General features: G+C 39.4%; 1 protein-coding gene across 1 annotated transcript in view; it reads right to left on the bottom strand.

The window, feature by feature from the left end:
• The window catches only part of COL12A1 (collagen type XII alpha 1 chain), a 146,132-nt gene that overhangs the window by 101,826 nt on the left and 22,953 nt on the right, over nucleotides 1–21,353 (bottom strand). The window contains exons 6-13 of the mRNA XM_089530905.1: nucleotides 20,667–20,930; nucleotides 19,610–19,774; nucleotides 18,662–18,835; nucleotides 16,430–16,720; nucleotides 14,961–15,563; nucleotides 13,440–13,712; nucleotides 11,788–12,060; nucleotides 9,994–10,266 (exon numbers count right to left, since the gene is read on the bottom strand). Of these exons, the coding sequence (XP_089387031.1) occupies nucleotides 9,994–10,266; nucleotides 11,788–12,060; nucleotides 13,440–13,712; nucleotides 14,961–15,563; nucleotides 16,430–16,720; nucleotides 18,662–18,835; nucleotides 19,610–19,774; nucleotides 20,667–20,930 (2,316 nt within the window). The remainder of the gene's footprint in view (nucleotides 1–9,993; nucleotides 10,267–11,787; nucleotides 12,061–13,439; nucleotides 13,713–14,960; nucleotides 15,564–16,429; nucleotides 16,721–18,661; nucleotides 18,836–19,609; nucleotides 19,775–20,666; nucleotides 20,931–21,353) is intronic.

Below are 21,353 nucleotides of genomic sequence, written 5' to 3'. Positions count from 1 at the left end.
AAGCGGTTTACAAAGCTAATTGCCCCCAATAATCTGGGTACTCGTTTTAGCAACCAAAGGAAGGATGCAAGCCTGAGTCGAGCTTGAGCCCTTCGCTGGTACTGAACTAACAACTTTATGGTTTGTGAGTGAGTGGCTGCAGTACAGGCATTTAACCACTGCGCCACCCAACATTTGATGAGATTTAGTCCTAGGCAGGTATATATAGGATTGCAGTATTACTTGGAGATCCATAAAGAGACATACAACAATAGTAACCAAATCTTTAACTAATTTGAGCAAATGAAGTGCTGCTATGAGGTGAAAACTGCTCCCTTACTTTACAATCATCCAAAAGTTATGTAATATGCCATTCTGTTCTAAAAGCATTAATCAGAAGCCAGTTACAGTTTTCTTGTGGAGTAGATCATTTCCTCTATGTTGATATGTTTTTTTCTAGAAATATGGCATTCTCACAGAATGGACAAGTGACATGATTGTTTGATAATTGGCAAGCGTTTTTTGAAAATGCCAGTATGAAAAAACTTAGAATCTATCATTTTAAATAATGCATGAGACAGCATTAAATCTGCCAAGAGGACACAAAGTCTCTTTGTATGGCACAAGCACTTTGCAACTTGAAACATGCCCCTTAAGTTCCTATGTTATGGTAAAAACTCCATTGTAAAGAAATGTCACTTGCACTGATACTGACTAAATCTGTAGGAGGTTCTGTATCTCTAAAACATTTTTCATTTAACTATGGGAACAGAAGAGGAAGTGGAGAGAGAGGGGGGGATGAACTATATGATACATTTCTGACAATAGTGAGAAAAGCATATTATTAAAAGTAAAAGTACATCTTAGTTATATTTTTCATTGTTGCTGAGTGCTTTCAAGTCATTTCTGATTTATGACAACCCTAAGGTTAATCTATCACAAGGCTTTTTGGGCAAGATTTGTTCAGAGTGGGGTTGCTGTTACCTTCCTCTGAGGCTGACACAGCATGATTTGCACAAGGTCACCCCCAGTGAGTTTTTGTAGCCGAGCAAGGATTCAAACCCTGGCCCAACACTATAACCACTACACCATGCTGGCTATCTTTAGTTTTATTTAGTTACTTATTTTGTACTAGAGATAAATATCTCAGCTGAGAAAGAAAGATGGTGGGGGAATAAACAATATTAAGTGTCAAACCCAGAGCTTCACAATGCTATTTTAGACTACAAAGCCCAACATCCCCAACCAGTGGGGTCCCACAGGGCTCTGTCCTGGGCCCAGTGCTATTCAACATCTTTATCAATGACCTGGATGACAGAATTGGGAGCATACTTATCAAATTTGCAGATGACACCAAATTAGGGGGAATAGCTAATACCCCAGAGGACAGGATCAAGATTCAAAATGACCTGAATAGACTAGAATGCTGGGCCAAAGCTAACAAAAAGAAATTCAACACAGAGAAATGTAAGGTATTGCACTTAGGGCGAAAAAATAAAATGCACAGATATAGGATGGGTGACACCTGGCTGAATGAAACTACGTGTGAAAGGGATCTAGGAGTCCAAGTAGACCACAAGTTGAACATGAGTGAACAGTGTGATGCGGCAGCTAAAAAGGCCAATGCTATTTTAGGCTGCATCAATAGAAGTATAGTGTCTAGATCAAGAGAAGTAATAGTGCCACTGTATTCTGCTTTGGTCAGGCCCCACCTGGAATATTGTGTCCAGTTCTGGGCGCCACAATTCAAAAAGGACATTGAGAAACTGGAGCGTGTCCAAAGGAGGGCGACAAAAATGGTGAAGGGTCTGGAGACCATGCCCTATGAGGAACGACTTAGGGAGCTGGGGATGTTTAGCCTGGAGAAAAGAAGGTTAAGAGGTGATATGATAGCCCTGTTTAAATATTTGAAAGGATGTCATATTGAGGAGGGAGCAAGCTTGTTTTCTGCTGCTCCAGAGAACAGGACCCGGAACAATGGATGCAAGCTACAGGAAAAGAGATTCCACCTGAACATTAGGAGGAACTTCCTGACAGTAAGGGCTGTTCGGCAGTGGAATGCACTTCCTCGGAAGGTGATAGAGTCTCCTTCCTTGGAGGTCTTTAAACAGAGGCTGGATGGCCATCTGTCAGGGATGCTTTGATTTGGATTTCCTGCATGGCAGGGGGTTGGACTGGATGGCCCTAGTGGTCTCTTCCAACTCTACGATTCTATGATTCTATGATTCTATGATTCTATGATTAACTAGAAATGCCATGCTGGCTGGGGTCATCTGTGAGTTATAATCCAGAGTTATAGTTCATAGTTCTGCAAAAGTTGTAATGTATGGGAACCTGACAATTTAGAGAGGTCTTGGCTACAATTACTAAGCACAGCAACAGCACTTTTGGTAGTTGCATACTGAAAGTAGTGGTGGAAGGAATTAATAAGATGATTCATATTTAGGGCAGGGAATGTAGAAGATCATATATTGGGTAAAGGCCAACAGGAGGGGGTCCCATGAGGTAGCCATATGTTCTTGGCCAGAAGTCATGGCCAGCAGAAAATATATAGGTCAGTCACTGCACTGTCAGAGACCAGTCAGTTGGAGCTGCAGCCAAAAGGGTCATCCAAAGTAGATTAGCACACTGCCCTTTTCCATCCATCCCTCCCGACCTAAGCACAGGCTGAAACTTTTTATCACATGCCTCCATGGCCAGGTCAGAGGCATCCCGTACCTGATCCAGACTTCTCCGGCACTTTTTTTAAAAACAGGATTTTCCGACCTGGTCACAGAGGTGTGTGATAAAATCCACACTTAAAAGGTTTCAGCCCACACCTAAGTTGGGAGGAAAAGATGGAAAAGGGAAGTACAATGATCTAAAGCAGAAGGGTGAATGATGTAAGAGGGGCAGGAAAGAGAAGATGTGAAGCTGAAGAGATATGGAAGGAGCTTAAGAACAAAGTCTGGAAGGGGATGGAATGGAACCCCAACAAAACAGTAGTCTCTTAATAATTGTGCTTAAGGAAGCAGAGAAACTTCTGCAAACAAGCACCTGAGACTTTAAAGCCATTCTTTAGGGTGGTGGGTCCTCACCCAAATGAAAGCTTCCCTTGAGAAACAAGTGCTAACTGAAGCTGATCATCCATCAGGCCAAGAGAAAAGCAGAGCAAGCACTGAATATCAGAAAAAAGAAATTAACCCTTTTCTGTGAGTGTTCACCAAGGTAAAAAGAGAGTGTGATCATTTCTATATTCCTCAGTAATAAGGCAAAGAATCTAGAGATCTTTCTCAGATGTAGACTGATTTCACACTTGACATTATACATGTTATGTATAGCTAATCAGGATGCCTACACTATTTATATATTAGGATGATTCTTCTTCCTTAAGCATATACCTAGCTCTAATCCTGTCTCTCACACTAATAAAGGTAACATTTAGAACAAATCATCTGCTAGAATACTGATTCCTATCAGGTTGCATTTTAATAATAATAATAATAATAATAATAATAATAATAAATAGTTTATTTATATCCCGCTTTTCCAATTTGATCAAAGACCATTAGCTGCACTTTCACAGAGAATTACTGTAGTATTTTCTGAATTCAGAATCTAGTGTATTTGCAAAACAAACTATTAAATGTTAATTTTTCCTTCTCTAAACTGCATACTCTAACTCAGGGGTAGGCAACCCTTTTGAGCCGGGGGCCGGGTGGCTGTCCCTCAGACAACTGGGGGGCCGAAGCCAAAAAATCAATAATTAAATAATTTTTAAAAATTAAATAAATAAATAAACTGGGACAAAAGTAGGACAAAATTTTCAAATGGAGGGCACTTTTTACATAAAAAAGGGAGGACACGTGAAAAAATTTGCTGATTTTTTAAAAAATGTTAAGATAAATGCATGTTTCTGAGGCTTCTATAGACAATTGCCCCCCTTGCCCCTGCACGCGAGACGCCAAAGGCCCCAGCGGCAATCGTCGGCAGGACCGGGCTGGGGCCGGTCCCAAGGCCTCGCCGGGCCGCATCCGGCCCGCGGGCCGCAGGTTGCCTACCCCTGCTCTAACTATTAAATGAGTTCCTCTTCCTTGATAAGCTGATCTGAAGCTATTATACACAACACATGTAATGTCTTGAAAGCAGTGCTAGAAGGTTCATATTTCATCAATTGTCATGTTTCAAGGAGAAATTATGTAGTTAATGGCTGCATTACCTGCTGAACTCCGAAATAAATGTATCTTTCTTTCAAAATTGCCACACACACCCCACTAAAATCCTATATTCATTTCAAATTAATCTTTTTTAACAGACAGCCCCAGAGTATGTTCCTGTAATCTGACATTTTGCCATGAGGCAAACAAACAACTTTTTGCCAGTTCTGCTCTTACCACCTCCTCTCTATGGGAAAAATAAATTAGAAAAACAGTAGCTCACAGAAACATTTGATTGTTAGCCATCTGCTGTGTTTCCACTTATTACAATTGCTGTGTTTACCATTATATCTTATTTCTAGAGTATGACCCATGCATTTGGCTCAGACTGTTGAAAATCATACAGAAATATACCAAATGGAAACTCCCAGGGGAGTTGCAGCAAAGGAAGCAGAACAATGAGGTGAAATATTCCTTTTTCTTTCAAGGTGGCCATGCTATGAACTACAATTGATCAAGCACCACTAAAAGTAATTAAAAAAATAGTAGCCACCCAGAAGAAAACCAAGACATTATTTATTATAGGGTTTCAATTGTATACTCAAAGAAAATGCAATATTTTCCTAAGAAAATCATAGCACTGTTTGGACATAAAGTCAAACAATATCTTAAGAACATAACTTGGCATTTTTAAAAAGACAAAAAAGAAAAGAAAAGAAAACTGTCATCCACAAAAACAATTTTCAAAGTACCGTAACAGAAAGAAAAAGGTTTAAAAAAATCTACCCAATTCACACTTCTGAAGCAAACCCATAGACAATCTGTGGTTCTATGGACCACAGATTAAGAATCCCTGGCCTACTGTCTGTAGTTACTGGGATTCTTGCAAATATGTTGGTTTTAATGGACCTTTGTTTGATTTCCAGCTCTCATATTTATAAGCAAGAACACACTATTAAGAATGTTAGTAGCTCATAGGGGTTCCATTTTAAAAGAGAACCACACAAGACAAAACTGAAATCTGCCCACCCCTTGGGTTAAATTTTTCCTCCATGTATTTCTAGGGTGGGAGAACCAAGTTATACTTCGGGCCCTTGGTATCCACCGGGTTTTGGTTCCAGGATTCTCATACATATTTTCAGAATTCAAGTGACAAAAGGCTACTTTTGATGAAGCTACTTTTTCATGTTTCATAATAGCCAGGAAAGGGCATATATGAGCTGATATTTAGGAAGGGGTAACTTTTCCTGCCCTTTGCCTATAAATAATACCCTTATGTATCTTTTACTCCTAACTGAGGAGTGAAATGAAAATTTGTTCCATTTAACTTTACCGATATTACCCATTTAAGTTACTTCTCATGAATGGGAATTTTAAAACTTGGCCCTTAATGACAATGCTTCTCATGCTTTTTTATATCCTCTAACTATTCTTTGCTTTCCACCCCTTGTTTTTTTCATTTTATACTTTTGTTGTGTTATGCACAATAAGCCTCCAGTTCTTGCTTCCCACCCGCAAAAGCCAACTTGTTCTAAGAGTTTTCAGAGTAGGGAGCAAACCTGCCCCATTTCAATGATGCTAATTATAATTGGGATTAGTTCAAAATGCTGATTTGTCATTGCTGGCAGTTTCCTTATTATTAATTTTGTGTGTGTTTGTTCTTGAGTAATGTTCTCTTCCCAACCCCCAAAATGCAGTTCAGAAAGGCAAGGGACTTCTGAAGAGCTCTAAAAAATTCATCTATAACATATATGCAAAGGTGCCTTATCAAGTTAAAGAATAAACACATTCCAGAACGTTGACATTTTTTTAAAAGCATGCATAGAAATTACGAACTCATCAATTCTGTCACTGAGAGAGACAGACTGGATTTTCAAGTTATGGAATATTTTAGTTAACACAATGAATCAGAATCATAAGACAGGAAAAATGATATCTTTATGACAAACTCTTGGCCCTTGATCACAGATTTGGAGACTGACCAAACAAACATTATAGGCTATATGGAAGGAGCTATAATTTATGTATAGCTTATCTTTAAAATGAATATTTATGTTGGGTGTGGGTATGGAACAAGATAAAAAAAATATAGTGGGAAGTAAGGAACAGGATTGTAGATTGCTATTGCTGCATAAACAGTTAAAATTATTTTATAAAGTTTAAATCATAAAATTATTTAAACAATCTTAACCTCTAGAATATCGGTAACCAAAGTGCAGTTGTGCCTGCACACTAAACTTTTAAAACTGAAAAACAGTACCCTTTTAGAGGTTTGGAAGGCAATTTTGCTATTTCCCCCTAATAAATCTTTTTTCCCAAGTGACTTGCAGTCACTTCCAGTTTTGAAACTGGGATCCTCTTAGATTTAATTAATCTTGGAACAAAGAGGACAGGACATAGCAAAATTGTTCCCCATAATGCCTAGAGGGATTATTAATTTAGAAATGGGGCATGTCAAGGTGTGGCTCTCTGATATCTGATGGGGGGTGAACACTCTGAATCTCAGAAAGTTACCCACTCTTGTTCTATCACATTCTTCCATCCCCCCTTCTAATATTAACCCCCTCAATACTGAAAGGAAGTCTCAGGACAGAGGCTCTCCAGTACAGCAGTCCATGAGATCTGAAGAGCTGATGTCATGTGGAGTAGGATGGGGTAGGGTAGGGTAGGGTGGGGAAATAAACGATAATCCACTCCCACTAACAATAGCAATAGCAAGTACATTTCTCTACCACTCATCAGTGAGCTTAAGCATGCCCTAAGCATTTTACAAGGTGTAAGCTAATTGCCCCCAACAAGCTGGGTACTCATTTTAGTGACCTATGGAAGGACGCAAGGCTGAGTCGCCCCTGAGCCCCTGGCTGGTATTGAACTCACAACCTTGTGGTTTGTGAATGAGTGGCTGCAGTACAGGCATTTAACCACTGCACCACCAGGGCAGTGCTTTATGCAAGTGTGGAGTCCTTCTTCAATCTCAGTATGTGACTGTATTGGATGCAATGAAATTTTACTTATTTGTTTCTTGTTGTTAGCTGCTCTTGATTTGACCTCAACTCATGCCGACCCTGTAGATGAGACAACTCCAAGCCCCCTTGTTCTCCACTGCTCTGCTTAGGTCTTGTAGATTCGGGCCCATGATCTCCCTAACTGAATCTATCCATCTGTTCGGCAGTGGAATGCACTTCCTCGGAAGGTGATAGAGTCTCCTTCCTTGGAGGTCTTTAAACAGAGGCTGGATGGCCATCTGTCAGGGATGCTTTGATTTGGATTTCCTGCATGGCAGGGGGTCGGACTGGATGGCCCTAGTGGTCTCTTCCAACTCTACGATTCTATGATTCTATGATCTGACATTCAGTCTTACTCTCTACTGCCTTCAACCTTCCAGCATTATTGTCTTTTCTAATGATTCATGCCTTCTCATGATGTGGCCAAAGTACAACAGCCTCAATATAATCATCTTGGTTTCCAGGGAAAGTTCAGACTTGATCTGTTATTTTTGGCTGTCCACAGTATCCTCAGAACTCTTCTCTAACACCACATCTCAAATGAATTGATTTTCTTCCTACCCATTTTCTTCACTGTTCATCTTTCACTTCCATACATAGTGATGGGAAATACAATGGCCTGGATGAATCTAACTTTAGTGCTCTGTTGAATATCTTTATTATTTGGAATCTTGTCTAGTTGTTCTTTCATTGCTGCTCTTCCCATTCCTAGCCTTCTTATTATTTCTTGACTGCGAGGTACAGGAAATCTTTAACTATTTCAATTTCCTCATTATCTAGGTTGAACTGATGTAGATCCTCTGTGATCATTACTCTTGTTTTCTTTATGTTCAATAACAAGCCCACCTTTGCACTTTCATTTTTGACTTTCCTTAGTAATTTTTCCAAGTCCATGGCGCATTCCAGATAGGCAAAAAGTGATTATTAGGTACGTACTAGGGTTAGGAAAGGGCATACAAGTGAACAAGTAAGGTGAAAATATGCAGCCTTCCTTGACCTCCTTGCCAATTGGGAACTATTCTGTTTCTCCATATTCTGTTCTAACAGTTGCTTTTTATCCTATGTACAGATTTCTCATCAGGATTATCAAGTGTAGTGACATGTCTTTAAGAGTGTTCTTTAGCTTTTCATGATCTATGCAATCAAAAGCTTTGCTATCGTCTGCAAAGCAAATTCTGATTTTCTTTTGGAATTCCTTGGTGCACTCCCTTAGCCATTGTAGGTTTGCTATGTGGTCCCTAGTGCTTCTGCCTTTCCTGAATCCCATTTGCACCTCTGAGATATCTCTTTCCATACATATTGGGAGTCTATGTTGCAGAATTTTAAGCATAATTTTGCTTGCGTGGGAAATTAATGCTATGGTCCTATAGTTGCTACAGTCTTTTTGTGTCTCCTTTTTAGTGGATGGGGATGAACATTGCATGTTTCTAGTGTGCTGGCCACCATTTTGTTATCCATATTTGTTGGCATGTTTTACTTAACACTAGAGTAGATTCTGCCTGTGTGGATTGTATCAGTTCAATTGGAATATCATCTGTTCCTGGTTTATTCTCCCCAATTTATTCTCTCCAATTATTCTAATCGCAGTTTTCATCTCACTTTCTAGAATTTGAGGTTCATCTTAGTATGCTTTTTCATTTCATGTGTCATTTATTTTTTTCATCTCTTTTATATAGTTCTTCTGTGTACCGCACCAATGTCTTTTTATTTCTTTTTGGTCTTGCAATATGTTCCTTTTCTTACCATAGGGCAGTGTGTTCCTCTTCTGACCATAGTTCTTCTGCTTCTCTGTCAATTATGCTTAATAATGAAAATCTGTTTCTTACATTGTCTGCCAATTCTGTTGAGATGTTCTTCAGGTTATATTTTGTTATGGCAACTGTTTTTGTTTCTTCTTCAGCTTTACTTTAATTTTGGATATAAGTACAGTGGAGCCTTGCCTTATGCAGGGATCCGTTCTGGACCTCCCTCCCTCCCCCCCGGCATAAGGCAAGTATTGCATAAGCTCAAGTCCCATTCAATAGAATGGGGTTTGTGCTCACAAGTGATGTCCATCTGTATAGCCTCCTTTCTGGTTGGATGAAGCAAGTATTTACAATGAATAGATGGTTAGCTTCACAAAATTCTAACAGTCGCTCTCCTGCTTTATTTCTTATGCCTAATCTAAATCTGCCTACTGTTTTTCATTCTTCTTTTGTTGCCTACTTTAGCCTTCCAGTCACCAGGAAGATAGTTTGAAGTCCTGTGTTGGTGTGTTGTTAATTTTGTCCTGGACTCCTTCCCAGAATCTCTCAATTCTTCTTCCACTGCCTCTGTGGTTGCTTCATAGACTAATATTTATAGATTTTCCATGAAGCTTTATTGACATGATTCAAATTGTTTTTGCATTGTATCCTTTGACTGCTTTTGATATATCTTTCCTTAATATGAATGCTACCCCGTTTTCATTTCCTGAGTAGAACACCATGTAGTTATGAATCAAAGTGACCCATTCCTGTCCATCTGAATATTGCTATGTTGATGTGTTCCATTTAATGTCTTTCAGACATTGATACTAATATGAAGAAAAGCTACATAGAAGTTTAAGGCAAATATATATATATATATATATATATATATATATATATATGCCTAAGGCCTCCCACTGGCACAGTCCAAAAGGTCATCATGCCTCAGGGTTTAAACAAAATGAAACCTAGGGAAATTCTCAGTTGAGTAACAATAGCTATTTTCTTTCCTTTTGCTCATAATTACTCTCCAGCATTCTGTGTACTACATTAGTATTAATGCTGCAGTGACCAAATGCGAATATATACTGAAAAATAACTCTACAGGCATAGCAATAATAATCTGCAAAATCCAGCTGCTCTTACCTTCAAGTGTGTCTCCTTGTCCAGAAAGAGCATCCCCTGCTCCCGATGCATAAAGGGCAGTCACAGATAAATCATATCTTGTTCCTGGCTCCAAATCTCTGAGAACAGTAGTAGTACTATCTCCCCTTAAAGTCACTTCTTTAGTTTCCCCTCCTGTCACTGGAGTATATGTTACAAGATACTGCTGTACTTTGCCAGGTGCTGAATTCCAAGACAGCTTCAATGAAGATGTTGTAGCATCAGAAACTTTCAAGTCTCTTGGTCTTCCCAGAACTGCATGTGATAAAAATAAAAGGAGCATAGATATAAATTTCTTGGGAGAAAAGGTTGATATCTTTAAGGTGTACGTGAAATATCTGTGAGGTAAATGATAACTCAGGGCAGAATTAGCATTTAAAAATGAAATAAACTGACACAGAAAAGAAACTAGAAGGGCAATATTAACTGAAAGCTGCCATTTTAATTGGCTGGCAGCAATGTGGGGTAGTGGTTGAGTGTTGGACTATATAGCCTGAAAGCCCACCAAAAAAACCTATGTGGCTGTATTCTGGAAGAGTTTATTCCTGATGTTTCACCAGCATCTGTGGCTGGCATCTTCAGAGAATGCCCACCACAGATGCTGGCAAAACATCAGGAATAAACTCTTCCAGAACACAGCCACATAGCCCGAAAACTCCACAAAAAAACAATGGATTTTGGCCATGAAAGTCTTCAACTTCACATGTTGGACTAAAGCTCTGAAGACCAGCGCTCAACTCCTCACTCGGCCATGTAAACTTACTGAGTCATCTTGGGCAAGTTGCATTCTCTCAGCCTCAGAGGATAGCAATGACAATGCCCCTCTGAACAAATCTTGCCAGGAAAAGCCTGTGATAGGTTTGCCTTAGGTCACCATAAGTTGCAAATGACTTGAAGGCACAGAGCAACAACAAACAATGACAGGTGCTTTGGGGCAGGAGATGACCTCGAAATGAGATTTAACTCTATATCCTAGACCTGTAGAGACCTATATGCAACACTGCAGTAACACTAGCTTGATAGACCTTGTTGTCTTTATACAGCTCTTACAGATACTACCAAAACAGTAGATGTGAATTCCCCACCTCTCCTGTGCTGAACTTGGGGACAGAAGGCTGCAGAGTGAAAGGGGTTGCCTTTCTTTTGGTAGTGCTGACAGAAACCATCCCATCGGCAGCATCATTCCAATGAATGCTGGCTACAGAGAAATGTTCATATAGACAACCTGATGTTACTGGAATACATGTCTCATCAGCCTTAGCCAGGTACGTAGCCAAGGGGGGGGGGGGTTCTTGGGGTCTGGACTCCCCCCTTCCATTAGAAAAATGAATGGTGCGTGCTGCTGCGCCACCGCACCCAAGCCCCATTATAATGGTGGCACTTAGTCTGGAACCCGCCCCCCCCCCCACAGCTTCCTAAAATCCTGGCTACGTCCCTGCCTTAGCCAACATGACCAATGGCAAAGAATGTTGGGAACAGCAGTCCAATCCCATCCTGATGGACACATAATTCTTGCCCTTGCTGTAGACAAAGAAGCTGAAGAAGGCATGGCTTCAGCTTGAAGTAGCCAGCTTCAGTCCAGTTCACACTAACTAATTTTTTCAATATAAAGATGTCCCAGACAATTAAAGATGAAGTATACTTATTGAAAAAATGTCTTTGCAATTCCACATTTATCATGCAAATTCAACCCACCCACCCTCAGGGTGCTAGTTGGGTCTGCTGCAACTTCCTGTTACTTTTAAAAGTGATTCTACTTTGAGAAGAGAACCTTACCTTCTTCAGTTTTTCCATGGCCAGCCAGTGGATTTCCTGCCCCAGACTGATACTCAGCAGTAACAGAGACTTCATATCTTGTATCTTGCTTCAGATTCTGTAGTGTAGTTGCTCTTTCATTTGCTGAGACTGTTAGTTGTTTTCTCTCCCCACCAGTTACTGGTCTATATGCAAGTCTGTATCTCAGAACATTCCCTGGAGCTGGTGACCATCCAACTTTAAAGCTGTCTGTTGTTTCATCTGTTATTCTTAAATTTCGAGGTGATCCCCTGACTACAAAAGAATTTTTAAAAAATCATAAATACAAGTCATAGTATTTTGATTTGTTCATCTCAGATAGGAGAAATCTCTATCTGGCTTGTAGTCCAAACAGCCAGTGGGAGTTGGTGAATTAAAGAAGCTACTGAAGGTGATGAACTTGATCCTCAAAATAAATGCATAACCTTGGTTACCTGCTATATAATCTAAAATAAACTATGGATTTACCATTCCTCTGACTTGGGAACTACCAGCTGCCTGTATTAATATCTACAGGAGTATCTCTCCCTCTATCAGCCTGCTCATGGTTTAAGATTGTCAGGGGAGACTACTCAACTATTATTTGACAAATGAAAGAACCTCTTCTATTGTATTGATATGAATTCTTAAACATTTTCTGCCCTTGATGATCATATTTTAATATGCTGAGTTTTGTTGTTATTCTATTTTCTTTTATATTGATGCCATTTCTGTATACCATGGTTGTATTTGTAAACAAATCATAGTATATTAGTATACGTAATAAATTAATAATTTCATCTGATTGAAAATATTTCAATAAGCCCCTATTTTTTCCATGAAGTGATTGCAGATGAGGAAAATGGAAAAAGTAACATCTATAGCAAATTATGTGCAGTTATAGGCTTGTTCCTATAGTGTTTATCTTCATATATGATATTAGATAGGATAGAGAGAAGTAGATATTATATTTATTTTTGGAACTAAAAAAGTGGTATATCTTAATAGAATAAATTGAGGCCAGGGGACAGGAAGTAATGTTTGGTTTAAATGTTAGTATGTATGTTGTTTGTTGTTTGTTATTGTCCTGTTTTTAATTTAGAATATAATGTTATATATTGTTTTTCAGTGTTTTAAACAAAAGCGGTTAAAAAAGAAAATAGGGAAGGTGTGCAAATAGAAGGCTTCATAGCACAGCTCAGATTATAAACATATAGTTTATAATGGATAAAGATGTGCTGAAGTCGTCTGTTTTCTATGGATTCTTTAGTACTACTAAAATGGACCTGCATCTATTAGTTTTAAAATAGGTTTTGATTTTCAGTTTCCAGTTTGATGGCATTTATTCCAGAGAAAAACCAGTAGAAAGTGGGTTTCTTGTGAGAGGACATTACCAAGCACTACAAATATTATCAACATAAATAATTTAAAAAAAAAAAAGCTAGAAGTTGATAGGAAGTGGGGTACTAAAGGCAGGCCAGCACACTATACATGTTACTTGAATACATTATATAACTGGAAATTTGGTTACTACAGACACTTAGAACTACTGAACAATTTCAGCAACTATAGCACCATAATGACACATGTAATACACCTCTGTCTTGGTTTATTTATGGGAGAAAGGAAGAGACACAGGACAATACAAATTATACCTTCTAAAGTTGTTTCTTCCCCGTCCAAGGAAGGGCCATCACCATCTTCATATTCAGCAATCACACTGACAGCATATGTGGTTTTTGGTAGTAAATTAGTAAGAACTGTGTTAGTAACAGGAGCTGGTACAGAAACCATGAAGTCCTCTCCATCAACAGCCACTTTATACTTGACAAGATAAGACAAAACTTCCGCTCCTGCTGGAGACCAATTAACTCTGAAGCTGTTAGAACCCACTTCGGAAAATTGCAGATTTCTTGCAGGTAAGTAAGCTGTTCAAAATTTTAAAGAATCTAGTAAATTCATTTGATAAAACTTGTTTACATTTCAGAAACATGTGGACTAAACACCTGGCTGCTGTATTGTCTTGCAGACCAGATACCCAAAGCTGAGATTAAGGGTGCATATGTTGCATGCCCTTCCAATTCTAGCTACCATAGCCAGTGGAGAGGATAAAGTTCCACATCTTGAAGCCACACAGTTCCCATGTGTAGTCCAGATAAAAGCATATATCTACATAATCCTACTCTATTAACGGTAAGCAATTTTAATTATTTCTATCTTTCCATGACCAAAAAAAAAAGGGGGGGGAGCTTTGAAAGCTCAAGTTGTGGAATCAAGTTGGGAACAAATCCTTGCGAACATGATTAACCAAGCAATAACTGGCCAATAAGGATACACTGCCACTTATAAATGTACTGTCCTGCCATTAATGGGTAAACTATGCCACACTAAAGTTAATGAGGTTTTTGTTATTTCATTCATCCACAAAATGCAGACAGGAAGCAAAGCACCAAAGATAACAGTAACAATAATTAAAAGCTTGCTCTTTTATTTAAACAAGATTACACTGGCGCCCTCATTATGTCGTCCCTGCAGCGCAAAAAGGACCCGGTTTTTCTGGGCTCTTTTTCCTCTGGAGGCTGGCGGCTTCCCTCCAGAGGAAATTAGGCCACCAGCAGGCTGCCCTTTTCAGGTGGTCTGTCCCATGCCATTGTTACTGCTATGGCAAAATAAATTCTCCAAAACACACACACAAAAGCCGCAATCTTACTTTGGGAAATGGGACATAAAGCTCTACCCTGGCAGAACTATATTTACGATCTTCCCACTCCCTCCCAACTGACCCTTGCTTCCTCCCCTGGATACAGCCAAGTAGGGGTTCATGAATAGCAGGTGGCCAAGGAGACCTTCAGAGGACCTTCTCCGCTGTGTGCCTTGCTACAGGGGCATAGCCAGATGCTTCTCCAATGCTTACTGTTCTCTACCAGTCACCAACCCCTGCAGAAGGGAGGTGAGCCTTGAGGAAGATCATTGCCAGAGTGAGGTGGTGAATTCCTCTCTCCACAATGACCAAAAGCAGGCATGCATGTGCATTGGGTTGGCATATGTCACTGACAGGGTTCCAACTATAAATTATTCACCACTAATGGGAGGGAGGGCTTGTATATTATTGCTAATACCATTTGGCCCAGAATCTATTGTAAACACTTTTCGTATTCATGGCAAAAACAACTTACATTTCCTCCTAATTTCTCGAAGTTCTTGTTCAATTCGTAAGCAGACAGACTGTGTGAGCTCAAATGATATTCTTTGGAAAGCATCAAAGTCTTCCACTGTGTACACATGGGTTTCTGCAGGTGGTGTAGCAATTGCTTCCAGTTCTGTCCTTACTGCATCCTTAACACCAACTGCAAATATTTCTACATCAGAGTTCCTGAGTTTTATGGCAGGATCTTTAAAAGCATCTGATGATTTCCCATCAGTAATTAGAATCGTGACCCTGGGGACATTTGGTCTTGCACCTCTGCTTGTAACATATACTTTTTCCCGTACATAGGTCATTGCTTTGCCTGTGTTTGTAGATCCACCTCTGTAAGGGAAGGTGTTAATAGCCTGAATTATGTCTTCAATTCTGTTGTATCTGTTCAAAGTAAATTCCGTATGAGGATCCCTGCTGTACTGGACAAGACTTATTTGGACTTTCTCAGGAGAAATCTCAAAGCTTTTTACTAACACTTCCAAAAATGCTCTTACTTTAACAAAATTAGCAATGCCAATACTGTAGGAGCCATCAACCAGAAGCACAATATCAGCTTTGACATCCACACCTTTTGAACATTCTGTAAAAAAAAGAATAATAATTCTTAGCAATTATACATCACTTAAAGTATGCAAAGCACCTCCATCGTCACCATCATCCTAGTACTATGCTATAGAAGCACTGGTGTCTCCTATTAAATGGGCAGTCACCTGGTTACAAAATAGATAGATTAGCAAAAAAAAAAACCACCCAGTTTTCTTGAAGTGTGGTATAATCAGCAGGTATATTGCTCTGGTGCGTAGCTGTTTTGACTTGATAGCCCTGGGTTTAAGCTGGCAAACTGGATGATCGCATGGGATTGTGGCTTTGCCCCTGTAACAAGGGACAAAGAGTTCACTTTAACTCTCTCTTTCTGCATGGAGCATGTCACCACTATCTCTAATCTCAAACAGGAAATAGCAAGGGCATATCCTCCCCAATCCACTCACATTCCCTTCTGGGAATGCAAGCAGAAAGAACTGGGAAATCCTAGTGTGGATCAGTCTAAAAACTGAGATTAAAACCTTATCCTGATTCATGAGAAAGATACAAATGGACAAATACATGTCTTACTAGTTGCTGTGTTTTTAAAAGATGAGATATTTTTGTTTGCTTAGAGGTTTAGTGTGAAACTTTTTTCTGTTTGAATGTACAAGATTTCATTCTAGATCCACATTTTCTTTATCTTTAACCAAATCTATTTAAACAAATTAATCAAATACAAGTGTGTCTCTTAATGCCAAAGTCCAGATCTTTTTGACTGAATTATCAGATAACTAAAAAAAGAAAATGAATTAGCAACTTGTCTTTTGTGTTTTTCACTTTAGCTGTCTCTTCCCAATAGCATTTTTGTTTTTATACTGTTCAGCTATTGACATGCAATAGTTTCACCAACCAATGACTTACCCACTTGAACTTTTACAGGCTGCGTTTTTTCCATTATAGTTACTGGATCACTGGGAGTCAGTCCTTTCATTGCATACACATTAATTTGGTATTCTGTGTCCGCAGAAAGATCTTTTACATTAAAGGCAGTGGTCTGAGGTCCTACACTCAGCGAGTATTGTTTGGCACCAGCTATCATGGGAATCATGTCTATCTTGTAGCCAGTTATTTCACTGGGAGATGGAGACCAAGTGATTCTAATTGATCTTGATGAAATTTGTGTAGCTACAAGGTTTGAAGGAGGATCAATAGCTGAAAAATTAAAAACAGAAATTCAATCATAAACATATTTTTTCCAGAGTAAAAACATCAATATCTCATCTTTGGGGGGGGGGGGGGGGAAATAGCACTATCCTACCACAGCTATAGAAAAGCAGTCCATATTTATAAGCTGGAACAAATAAATGCCACAGAACTTGAACAGAGATGCTTCTGTTTCCAGGCAGCCTGACACTAACCACCCTATAATGCCACTTCATCATGTAGCTGAATAAGGACAGGGGTATAAACATATGGATAACTAATATGGATAAAAATATCCATATGTTTATAACCCTATCATTATTATTACTATTTTATTTATTTATATCCCAACTTTCTTTGGACCACATGATGTTTTCGAGCACTTTTCAAATGGCAATTCCTGTATGATGTATAATAATGCTGTTGTTGTTGTGCCTTCAAGTTGTTTCCAATATATGGTGAATCCCTATCATGGGGTTTTCTTAACAATATTTGTTCAGAGAGGGTTTTGTCTTTGCCTTCCTCTGAAGCGGAAAAAGTGTAACTTGCCCAGAATCACCCAATGGGTTTGAAAGGCTGAAGGAGGATTCAAACACAGATCTCCAGAGTCATAATCTAGTGCTCACACCACTACATCATGCTGGCAACCAATAATGTCACAACAAGTGAAAAAGAGATATTAAGAGGGGAACTCTATCTACTCAGACAAAGCCCCACCCAATGTAATGATTTTTTCCAGGTAATTAATACTAAATATGGTGGAAATAGGATCTGCTGGATTCAATGATATTTATTTCCAGGAACAAGATTGCTCTGCAAATATGCTGTAGATGTTTATACTAGTTATTACCCTCTGCATAATTAAAAGGATATTCTTCTCGCTGTTGCTGTTCCTAAACAGAGAAATGCACCACCTTGAACATTTACACAATCCAAACTCTGCAGCCTGTAGAATTGGAAGTGTGTAAATCTTGAAGAGAATTTAAAAATCCGAGCTGTAGCATTTTTGGATACTCAACAATACTCATTAAGGTTTTCTATTATTAGATACTTATAAGTAAATACTGAGAATATAGAGAAGAGCCCAAGTTTTGTTTTTTGAAAAATCACACAACTCCCTATACCGAACTAACTAATAACAACAACACTCCTGACATCACCAGTTTCCTAAAGTTAAGTTTTAGAAAAAGGCATGAGACTGTGCTAGTCCAACGAACAAAGAAGTGACATACAGAAATTTTGGGGTGTGCACAAGCCCTTGGGACACAATTAAAGTAGTTTTTGAATCCTGTCAAGAAATAATTTAGGAAGCTAAGGCGCCTTACAGACGGGCCTAAGCGGCACCGTCGTTGCGCCAGGAATACGCGCAAGGGGCGGCGCTTCTGGACGCACCTTGCCCCTCGCGCGTATTCCGTACGGCAAGATGGCGGTGCCCTATACAGATGGGTGCGGCCATCTTGACGTAACGGACACACAGCGTCCGGACATCTAAACCCGGAAGAGACGTCGTGAGTGCGCGCTTTGGCACTTGCGACGTCTCTTCCAGGTTGCCAGAAGGAGCGCGATTTCCGCGCTCCTTTTTTACAGCGCGGGGGAGTCGCGCGGTTTGGCTGCAGCGGCTTCCCCGCACTGCAACCAGTAGCGGCCCAAGACCACCCCTTTTGGGCGGTCTGTAACGGGCCTATGAAACTATCCAAGGCTAAATTAGACTACTTGCCTGGGTAGTTCAGTAGTACCTATTTGGACTAGCAGTGGTTCTCTAGGATCCCTACCAGAGATTTTCCACACCATCTGCTAGTTTCAGATTGCAATTGGACCATTTTACATGCACAATAAGTACTCCTGAGTTACAGTCCTGTTTAAAATCTTTCTTCTTTAAAAACTGGTAGCATCACTTTAGTTGGCTATCTAAGCAAGGACGAAATTAGCTGCTGTGAAACTTTTTCTCACCTTCCTCTCCACTAACCAGTTCACCTAATTGTTCATCAACACCTGAGCACACCTGCGAGACTATTTCATTCTGTATATCCACAATGCCATCAAAATTGGCCACATTAAAAACATGCTTCAGTGAGGGTTGAGATGCAATTAACTTCAGTTCTTTGGCATCTGCAGCTTTGATCCCTAAATGAAAAAAAACCAGAAAATAGTAAGAATATGTGAGGTGTTTGTTTTATTTCCCATCATCCACCAATGTTGACAAACTACTAATTCTCACTGTGAGTGGTTTGAACACTGCATTAATTTTTATTTGTTTGTTTGTTTGACTGACTGACTGGTGATTGATTTCCTGCTTTTCTCCTTCTGCAGGACCCAAGAGGGTTAAAAAATGAGATACATTTAAAACATAATTCATACAAAAGTTTAATAAGAATTAAATCCAGTATGAGAAGATGAATTCCTTGCTATGTTATTGTACAGATAGGTTGGGTGTGCCTTCTCCAGTCCATAAACACACATAGAAACATGAAACAGTATCTGGTGTACACATTATGATAGATGAGCATAATGGATCAAAATGTATATATTTATGTAGAATTGTGGAGAAGTAAATCTTTTTGCATCCAGAGAACATTTTAATACTATTAACTACTTGATGACAAGTGCTAATTCAAGTAATAATTACTGTAAATGGCCATATTTCTCTGGATGGTTTCTTTGGGATACTAAGAGAAACACCACTCCAAAAAAGCTTTTGGTTATTTTACCTTTAACTTTATATTGCAACTGTATAACAAAGCATGGTGAACCAGACACACTGTACACATACTGCCTATTAACTATAAAAGTAGATCTAATCACAAGCAACTTGAATAGTGGAAGGGGGACTTGGCTTTCTGTGGCAAAATAAAAAAAAATAGCTTTTTATTCTTGCCCCTGGTTACAAAAAGAACATACCCAAAGAAAATACTTCAACTCCTATGCCACGAAGTTCTCTTGCAGGAATTTCTACTTCATCTTGTGACTTTCCATCTGTAATTATAATTGCCACTTTGGGAAAGCCTTTTCTTGATCCAGCAGACTCAGTGAATGTATTCCGAATCAGATAATCAATTGCATCTCCTAAAATTTATGAAAGAGATTGTTCTTATGTTAACTACACATGTTTTAATTTTTTATATCAAATTCAATATTGTAAAAACCAGTCAGTTAAATGGCAGGCCTTGAATTATCATTCACACTTCCTATACTGTAGGATCAACGGCAACAATGACAAAAGCTGAAACCAGTGTAACAATGAAGTCCAAAGACAATTCCCATAACAAGACACAATTTCTTGGAACAAAAAAGAGCACAACTTTATTGATTACAGCTGTAGAGGCTTGACATCATCATGAGTTTGACTGATGGTGGATGAAAACCACCCAGCCCACCTTGGTCCACCTGGGATGACAGACTGAGGATGCCACACTCGTGAAAGCCACTGAAACCTGGGAATTGGGCAAGGCCCCTGAGTTGGGCATAGCACTGTTTGCCCTTGTGCCAAAGGTCTATTAAAAGGAACCCCAACCACTTACGACGGGTTCTGTTGGCCCCTCCTCCCTCCAACTGGATCTGGGCACAATGCTAACACTCTAAAGATGTGACAAAATTACATGTCACATGACAACTTTTAACATAATAAGCTGAGGGTCGGTGAGTGGGGATGAAGTCCAAAGATGAAATGGTGATGGGAGCTCAGGACAGCTAAATGTATGCCTCCAGAGCAGGCTGGAGTAAAGTGTTCATCCAGGCTACCTTTAGTCCCTCCTCCTCTCAACCTGATGTCTCACAACTGTCCAACTCTTCCCAGTCCCCCACCCTCAGAATGAGGGAATCTACAAAGCTTCCTGGGAAAGAGACAGCCAGTCTGCAGAAAATGGCATTGACCTGAGAAGCCTACGACTACAACCCCGGAAGCTATCTCCCCAGTAAGTCAGGAAAACATTATTATCATATACCTGAAAGTCCATACCTGTCATTGTATTGCCTCCTTTGTAGGGTATTCTTTTTATTGCTTCAATGAGATCCCTCTGCCTGTAATACTGATTCAAATTGAACTCAGTCCTTGTATCAGAGCTGTACTGTACTATTCCAACTCTTGTCTTATCTTCTCCAATATCAAAAGCTGATACCAGTGTAACAATGAAGTCCAATATATATTTGAAGTTATTTCTGCCCACACTCCAAGAGCCATCCACAAGAAAAACGAGATCTGTAACAGCACTAAGGGAACATCCTGGAATAAAATTTGTAGAAAATTGGAGATATTTACCACAACAATTATTATTTGCATACACACACACACACACACACACACACACACAAGCAAACTGCATAAGGGGAATATTTGACTTAGCATCAGTACATGTGAAAGGGATCTTGGGATTACTCTTAATCATAAATTGAACTTCACGCATCAGTGTGATACTGCAGTGAAAAAGGTGAATGCAATTTTAGCTTGCATTAAAAAAAAACATGCCGTAGTTGTCAAGTTAAAGGAAGTAATAGTCCCACTACATTCTGCACTGGCCGGATCTTATCTGGACTACTGCATTCAGTTCTGGGCATCTGATTTTAAGAAGGATATAGACAAGTAGGATTAGTGACTCCTTCTCTGGATATTTTCAAAAAGAGGCTGGACAGCTACCTGCTGGGCATG

The sequence above is a fragment of the Sceloporus occidentalis genome, unplaced genomic scaffold (genome assembly GCF_023333645.1).
Source record: "Sceloporus occidentalis isolate IW3139 unplaced genomic scaffold, rSceOcc1.0.p SCAF_6, whole genome shotgun sequence".
In the NCBI taxonomy this organism is placed as follows: Eukaryota; Metazoa; Chordata; class Lepidosauria; order Squamata; family Phrynosomatidae; genus Sceloporus; species Sceloporus occidentalis.
Note: the sequence above shows the minus strand (reverse complement) of the source record. Positions and strands in the feature narration are given on the sequence as shown.